Below are 8,954 nucleotides of genomic sequence, written 5' to 3' on the forward strand. Positions count from 1 at the left end.
GCCAGAAGAGGGCGCCAGACCCCATTACAGATGGTTGTGAGCCACCATGTGGTTGCTGAGAATTAAACTCAGGACCTCCGGAAGAGCAGTCAGTGCTCTTAACCACTGAGCCATCTCTCCAGCCCTCAGTCTGCTTTCTTATGGAACCCAGGACCACCAGTCCAGGAATAGCATCACCCACAATGGCAGGGCCCTCCCACATCAATCACTAATTAAGAAAATGGCCGATAGGCTTGCCTTCAGCCTGATGTTATGGAGGCATTTTTGAAGATACGTTTGTAATTATATTTATGTACAAGAAACTTTGCAGTATATTTAACCCTGTTTAGTGGCAAGTTCTTTGGCCTTTGCCTTTTCCAGCTTGGCAATTCGAGCCACAGAGTTAGGACCCAGGACGCTGCCTCCCCAATGGCGGCAGATCTCATCATATCTGTCGTTGTAATTGGTCCTAATAGCTTTCACCAGTGTAGCCAGAGCACCCTTGTCTTCTGAGTTAACCTCTGTGAAGGCAGCAGTGGAACATGTCTTCCTGTGGACCAGGTGCCCCAGCCAGGCCTTTCCCTTGATGATGTAGTAGGGGACCCCCATCTTCCGACACAGAGCAGGCAGGAAGACCACCAGCTGGGGGGGCCTTTGTGGGCCATTACCACCAGCTGGGCCTTCTTCTCCATTGAGGTGCTGAATGTACTGACACCCTCTAAGCCACCACCCCGCTCAAAGGACAGGTGGTCTCCTAGCTGGGACATCCCCTTTGCCTGCAGCTTTCTTCTCAGCATGGCCACCTTTCCCTCTTGGCCTTCTTTCCCCTGGGCTTCTTGGTCAGCTGGAGGAGAGAGCTGGAGGCATTTTCTTGAATGCCCCTCCTCTTAACGGACATTAGCTTGTGTCAAATTGACAGAAAATTACCCAGCACAGACAAGGGTCTCACTATGGATCCCTGACTGGCCTGGAAATGCTGTGTAGACCAGGCTAGCCTCAAACTTGTTATGTGACGATCGAAGTCACAAAATAATCCCACACTCGTTCAGAATTAAATATAATTAATGGTTATTTGTTTGGGGGAAACTCGCAGATCGCTGTCCTGGATCGCAGACCTCTGCGCGAGCGGGGAGCAGGAACTGAGTCTGGCAGCCAGAAGCAGGAGCTGCATTTGCAGTGTGAGAGGCCAGGCCTGGGTGGGCTGGTATCTATCTTGGAGGCTGTTGGCCAAAGGCGCTGCTGCAGCACCCCACTGTGCTCTCACTTAGTGATGTGTACTTTTGTGTTGAAATGTATAGATCGAGATACCCATCAACTGTGTCTTACGTTGTTTATTTATGTATCAGGCAGTGTGCGATCATGCTTTTCCAGTAAGGGTGTCTGTGAAAGGGTAGAGGATTGTTGTTCCTGGTTTCGTTTTTCATATCCTTACAAATTCCCTTGAGATGTTTGCTACCTAGCCTAGATTGTATGTTAATGATTATTTATGAATATATTTGTACAAATAATCCTCATGTTGAGGTCTCTTGAAGAGTAAGTCCAAGGGTAGATGATGTACCCCAACATTTGCTGTTTTGTCAACACCTTTTAACAAAGTTCGTGTTAAAATGCTTAATAGAAGAGAATATAAGAAAGAGTAAATACCTTATATGTGTACCTAAAGCAACCTTTTTATCGTACTGATAGAAATGTAATAATTAGGATAATCAGTCTTCAATTGCATATTTCACAGTATTATAGCTTGATGTCCTAATCATATGTATATATTATTTGAAATTCTATGCATCTTCCTGTCCATATTAGTTATCCATTTGTCACTTCATGGTGAAGTATTTCTTTCTAAGGGAATTATCCATAGATGCCTGATAATGTAATATCAATGAGATATATTTGAAAAAAGCTTCTGTTGTATGATTATGAGGTTCTAGGCCTGACAGATATGTGGAGACCATAAGACAACATTGTGGTATTGACTTTCGGCTCTCTTCATATGGTGATCAAGATTAGGTTACCAGCCTTGCACATCATACACATTTCCCACTGGGCCAACATCCTGATAAGTTGAAACATTAAGTCAGTAAAAAGATTGCCTTCTTTTCAGATTGGAAACATGTTTTCATGTTTATATAGGCCAGAGGATAGAGGAACACCGGACAATTTGAATAATAATACCTTTTCGCAATTGAAAGTGATAAACTGCTATGTCTTTCAAGTATTTGGATACAAACTGGGATATGTAAAGGTCCCCACACTCGGCACCATTCTGTTGACTGAGATTCTGTCCTGTTGGGTCCTGCAGTCATTCAGTCCCAAAGAATCACACAGAGGTCTACATCAATTATAAACTGATTGGCCCAGTATCTCAGGCTCTTCTTTTAACTAATTCTTATAACCTACATTAGCCCATTATTCTTGTCTATGTTAGCCCCGTGGCTTGGTATCTTTTTGGGGAGGCAGTCACATCTTACTTTTTCTGCGGCTGGGTCACAGAATACATCCTCTTCCCAGAATTCTCCTGTTTTCTACTTCCTGCCTGGTCACCCTGCCTGTATACTTCCTGCCTGGCTACTGGCTAATCAGCATTTGTTTAAAATATAATTGACAGGGTACAGACCATTGTCCCACAGAAATTATGTAGCTAGAAATGACGGTGATCTTCTGCTACTCCAACCTCCTGTTGGTTACAGGTGTGAAACACCACACTAGTGTTTCTTGCATGCTAAATAAGCACTGTACCAGCTGACCCACATCCCCAGACCTCACTGAACTTCTGAAAGAGGTTTCTTCCTCCTCTCTCATGGCTTCTTGGACTCTCTAAGATTGACTGTCAGTCTGGTTTTTTCTTCTTTTCTTTCTTTCTTTCCTTTTTTTTTTTTTTTTTTTTTTTTGAGACAGGATTTTTCTGGGTAGTTCTGGCTGTCCGGGAACTCACTCTGTAGACCAGACTCGCCTTAAACCCAGAAATCTGCCTGCCTTTGCCTCCTGAGTGCTGGAATTAAACGTGTGTGCTACCACCACCTAGCAGAATGCTAATCTAAAGATGATTAGAATCATAACAATCATTCTGTTGTTCTTAGGTTGTCACGGCCACCTCACAGAGGCTGGATACCTGCCTGTCTTCAGCAGTCTATGTTCCACTGTAGCATCAGGCAGTGTGTTCTGGGATGTTGTCTAAGGCTAGAAGCCCTCCTAGCTCACTACCTCTGCTCTATGGTCTGATTTCATACCATACTATCTGGACTGTGAAAGCAGACCCTGTGTGTACAGGCTTCTCTCAGGTCTCTATTTTCCCTGTTTTTACTCTACCCCCCCCTCCCCATACATCTGGGGACAGAGACAACAGTGGCCAGAAGGGAACAATATGAATGGATGTTTTTCCTCTATAGTCGAGCTTCTATATTTTCTAAGCTGGGCTTTGCCTCCTTTTCCATTCTCCTCTGCAGGAAAACTGGCTGCTTTGGAAAAAAAAAAAATTGGGAAGCTCTATTCTGTCTGTCCCAGGTCTACTGTGTTTTCTGTTCCCACTCACTTTGAAAAGTAAAAATGTCTTAGTTAGGTTTTCTATTGCGGTAAAGAGACACCATGCCCATGGCAAGTCTTTTTTTTTTTTTCTTCATAATTTTTTTTAGATTTATTTATTTATTATGTATTCAGTGTTCTGCCTACATGTATCTCTGCAGGCCAGAAGAGGGCACCAAGTCTCATTACAGATGGTTGTGAGCCACCATGTGGTTGCTGGGAATTGAACTCAGGACCTTTGGAAGAGCAGGCAAAGCTCTTAACCACTGAGCCATCTCTCCAGCCCATGGCAAGTCTTTTTTTTTTAAATATTTATTTATTTATTATGCATACAATATTCTGTCTGTGTGTATGTGTGTGTGTGCAGGCCAGAAGAGGCACCAGACCCCATTACAGATGGTTGTGAGCCACCATGTGGTTGCTGGGAATTGAAATCAGGACCTTTGGAAGAGCAGGCAAAGCTCTTAACCACTGAGCCATCTCTCCAGCCCATGGCAAGTCTTATAAAGGAAAACATTTAATTGGGTCTGGCTAATGGGGTCAAAGGTTTAGTCTATTATCATCATAGCGGGACATGGCCGAGTGCAGGCAGACATGGTGCTGGAGAAGAAGCTGAGAGTTCTACATCTGAATCTGAAGGCACCAGAAGTGAACTGTCACACTGGGTGTGGCTTGAACACATGAGACTTCAAAGCCCCTCCCCTTCCTCCAACAAGGCCACACCTATTCCAACAAGGTCACACCTCCTAATAGTGCATTCCCTGTGGGCTAAGCATTCAAATAGGCCATACGTATTCAAACCACCACAAAAAACAAAGGAAAGTCTACTTGTTTCTCTCACTTAAAATATAGAACCATAGAGCCACACTAGATAGGGGCTGGAGAGATGACTTGGTGGTTAATAACACTTAAGCTCCCCTAGCACTTGGGTAAAGTGGCTGGCAACCACTTTGTCCCAGGGATCTGACACCTTCTGATCTCCTTGGGCAATGCACACCCACGATACACACACAAACATATAAGCAAAATATCCATACACATAAAAACAAAGGAAAACGTTCAAACGATAATAGAATAAATCTTTGAATAAACAAAACAAAGAGCCGGGCGGTGGTGGCGCACGCCTTTAATCCCAGCACTCGGGAGGCAGAGGCAGGCGGATCTCTGTGAGTTCGAGACCAGCCTGGTCCACAGAGCTAGTTCCAGGACAGGCTCCAAAGCCACAGAGAAACCCTGTCTCGAAAAACCAAAAAAAAACAAAAATAAATAAATAAATAAATAAATAAAAACAAAAAACAAAGAAGAACCCACGAGCTGCTGCCTCTGTAGGTGTGGCGGGTCTGCCGAACAAGCACTGGGCCAGGCTGAAACCCAAACTGGTATAAAGATGTATAAATGTCCTTGTCGGGACACTTAGCTGAACACAGAAAAACAGATCAATCAAACTGGAATTCGCACAGTTACTCTACAATGTTTGCCTTGGTGCTTTCCGCTCTCACTATATTTAGTATATTGTGCTTATGAGCTAGCTCATTACTCTGTGATAAATTTATTTATTTTTCTTTATTTAATTAATTTTGAGACAGGATCTCAGTGTATAACTTTGACTGGCCTGGAACTCAGAGATCTGCCTGCCTCTGCCTCTTGTGTGCTGGGATTTAAGGCGTACATCATCATGCCCAGCTCCTCTATGGTAAATTTTTGTGATGTACAAAAATATTTCCATAGCCCTTCACACACATTAGGATGGCTATAATATTCTTTTTTTTCAATGTGAAAAATAGCAAGCACTGGTCAGAACGTAGAGAGACTGGAGACTTTCTGCGCTGCCTATAGGGATGCTGTGGGAAATAGTATGGCAGTTCCTCAAAAAGTTAAACATAGAATTACCATATGGTCCAGCAATTTTACTTCTGAGTATATTCCCCAAACAACTGAAAGTACGGGTACAAACAGATCTTTGTATTTTAATGCTCATAGCAGTGGTAGTCACATTTGCCAAAAGGTAGGAATAACCCAAATGTTTACCAACAAATGAACGGCTGAACAAAGTGTGGTGTGTATACACAGCAGAATATTAGTAAGCCTTAAAAAAAGAATGCAGATCTACCCTTGCGACATGCTTACTTTGAAAACATAAGTACCCGAATTTATTCCCCATAGCACACATTAAAAACAAAACTAACGCCAGGCAGTGGTGGTATACGCCTTTAATCCCAGCACTTGGGAGGCAGAGGCAGGTGGATCTCTGTGAGTTCGAGGCCAGCTAGGGCTACAGAGCAAGTTCTAGGACAGGCTCCAAAGTTACAGAGAAACCCTGTCTTGAAAAGCAAAAAACAAAACAAGCAACAACAACAACAACAAAATGACTAGGTGTGGTAACGCATGCTTTCAATCCCAGCACCTGGGAGGCCGACCTCCGACGCTCACTAGCCGGCAGGTCTCAATTACTTGGGCAAACTGCAGGCCAGTGAGATACTCTGGCTCAGAAGAGAAGGTCTATGTGTTCCTGAGAATGATGCTGGAGGTTGTTTTCTGGCCTCCACACATACGGGAGTGTAGTTGATTGTTTTACTCTTTTTCACTCTTCTGGCGCTTTCCTCTTTGCGGGAGGCCTACCACCCAGTTTCCAAACAAATCCACATGGAGACTTATTATTACTTATGAATGCCTGGCCTCAGCTTGGCTTATTTCTAGCTAGCTTTTTTTTTTTTTTTTTTTTTTGATTTTTCGAGACAGGGTTTCTCCGTAGCTTTTGGTTCCTGTCCTGGAACTAGAGACCAGGCTGGCCTCGAACTCCCAGAGATCCGCCTGCCTCTGCCTCCCGAGTGCTGGGATTAAAGGCGTGCGCCACCACCGCCTGGCCTAGCTTTTCTTAACTTTAATTATCCTGTTTATCTTTTGCCTCGGGGCCTTTACCTTTCTTTAGTTCTGTATGTCTTTTCTTCTTATTCTGTGTCTGACTGTGTGGACGGGTGGCTGGCCCCTTCTCTTCTCGCTCCTTGATATCTCTTGCTTCCCTCTTTTTCTCTTATTTATTCTCTTGGTCTGCCAGCCCCCCCCCCCCATCCTTTCTCCTTGCCTTGCTGTTGGCCATTCAGCTTTTTATTAGTCCAATCAGGTGTTTTAGACAGGCAAAGTAACACAGCTTCACAGAGTTAAACAAATGCAACATAAAAGAATTCAACATATCGTTGCATCATTAAACAAATGTTCTACAGTATAAACAAATGTAACATCTTAAAATAATATCCCACAACACAGGTACACATATGCATACGCACAGGAGCATACAAAATGCAAGTCTGATGGATGCTATAACATGGACGAAACTTGAAAAAAAAATCTTCCATTAAAAAGAGATTTATTTATGTATGTATATGAGTTCTTTATTTGCATTTGTGACTGCACGACAGAAGAGGGCATCAGACAGAAAAAGGCATCAGATCCCATTATTGGTAGTTTTGAGCTACCATGTGGTTGCTGGGACTTGAACTCAGGACCTCTGGAAGATCAGGCAGTGCTCTTAACTGCTGAGTCATCTCTCCAGCCCCATTAGAAAACACCTTAATAAGCCAGACACAGAAGCACTGATGTTAATTAATTCCACTATGTTAAATATCTAGTTTGCTTTGCTCTGTTTGTTTGAGTCTCAGGTTGCTCAGACTGGTCTTGAACCAGAATTTTTATCATCACCCTATTAAAAAAATCTGAACTAAGTAGTGACCCCTTGTTCTGCTTTTCTGTCTCTGACTGCCTATTCTAAATCCCTAATGTAGAATGCTGTGGTGGTTCACGACTTTAGACTCAACACTGGGGAGGTAAAGGAGGGTTAAGGCCAAGAGTTCAAAGCCATCCTCTGCTACACAGCAGGCAGTGCTCCATTCTCTTATATCTAGACAGTTTAGTCTTACGAACAGTGTAACAAAGCCAAGGATGTTGATGCAGGCCTGGGATCTCAGTAACTGTGAGGCTAGGGCAGCAGGATATGCTTTCAAGGCCAGAATCAGCTGTCCCCCTCAAAAAAGTAAGAGTCAACAACAGAAAGTTGTCCAGCTCAGGCTACCAGATTATGAATGAACTGCATCACTTTAACTTTCCCTACATAGACCAGGCTGGCTCGGAACACATAGAGATCTGCCTGCTCTTTGTCGAGTGATGGGGTTAAAGGAGTAAAGATGCACTATCACACCTGGCCTGTGAGTTTTTAAATCATGGTTTATTTGGAGCTCTCATCATAGAGAGAGGGAGGGAGACAGAGAGAGAGAGAGAGAGAGAGAGAGAGAGAGAGAGAGAGAGAGAGATCATCTAAGTATTTTGCCTTGAAACTTGGTGGGTTAGGCTGGATGGTGGTGGCACACTTAATCCCAGCACTAATATATGATTTCATAGCCAGCCTGGTCTACAAAGCTAGTTCCAGGACAGCCAGGTCCTGGCAACAAACAAACAAAAACCAAACTGGGTAGGTTGGGGGCTAGAGAGATGACCCTAAGGGCACTGGTTGTTCTTCCAGAGGACCAAGGTTTGATGTCTAAAGCAAGCAGATATTGTTTGGACACTGGGCTGACAGTTTCTTGGGAATTTTATGACTTTTGCTGGGCTGCATTCACCCCCTCCCCCTTAGTTAGGTCCTGTCTAAAATGGAGTTCTTTCTCAAAATGGAGTTTGTTCTGCTCCTTCATCTCCCAAACGTTGGGGTAAAAGGCATGCGCCACCAATGTCCGGTAGTTTGGTTTGGTGTTTTGAGAACTAATACCGAAGACACCATGTTTGATCACAGAAAGATCAAGCTGGATCTGGGATGGAGACTTCCTCCCTGCTGGAGAGGTCTAGTGTAGGCATGTGCTATGCAGGTTGCTAGGGAAGAATTGTTCTCAACAGTCACATGCAGTCGAGGACCCTGTGTGCAACGTTGCTGACCACCCAGGAAAGGTGTGCCCATTGGTGCAACAGTAACACATCTGTTGACTAATGACCAACCACTTCCTGAGTGGAACTGAGGCCTGCTCCACCGGAAGGAATTCATGGCTGGTCCTGTAAACCTGTTCAAACGCCTTGTAACTGGGACAACCTTAGTGAGGATCCTACCACTGCTGCTTTGCTAAATGGACAGGATGTGTCTGTAAAATTGCCTTCTAAATAATTACGTTTATCCCCTCAGATTACTGGTGTTGTCAGCTTCGGTCAGAGAAGATTCTTTCTGTCCTATGCAGTGGTCACAGCGCTAAGAATAAGTGACTGTTGAATGCTCAGGGACAAATGGGAGATTTATATCACCTCCTCCAAGGTTTAGGGACCATGACAAAAGAGAGAATAGAAGGGATGTAGGAGCCAGAGAGTGGCGTGGGTCGTGACAGACTGCTGTCTTCCAGGCATGAAATGGCCATTGCATTCCTGAAATCCCAGCACTGTAATTACCTACACAAGACTGGGTCCAAAAACATCCTGTTATTGAC

General features: G+C 44.0%; 1 protein-coding gene across 1 annotated transcript; it reads right to left on the reverse strand.

Annotated features, from left to right (window-relative positions):
- Window positions 1-315: 315 nt before the first annotated feature.
- On the reverse strand, window positions 316-588 carry LOC121456204 (60S ribosomal protein L7a-like). The gene has a single exon (XM_041664087.1). The coding sequence runs from the start codon at window positions 586-588 to the stop codon at window positions 316-318; it is 273 nt and encodes a 90-aa protein (XP_041520021.1).
- Between the last annotated feature and the right edge of the window lie 8,366 nt (window positions 589-8,954).

This window comes from Microtus oregoni, unplaced genomic scaffold, assembly GCF_018167655.1.
Source record: "Microtus oregoni isolate MIOR12 unplaced genomic scaffold, Mior012 000015F_ref0000493, whole genome shotgun sequence".
Taxonomy (NCBI): Eukaryota; Metazoa; Chordata; class Mammalia; order Rodentia; family Cricetidae; genus Microtus; species Microtus oregoni.

Coding starts and splice junctions, on each gene's coding strand:
- LOC121456204 (XM_041664087.1), bottom strand. CDS start 588: ATGGGGGTCCCCTACTACATCATCAAGGGAAAGGCCTGGCTGGGGCAC.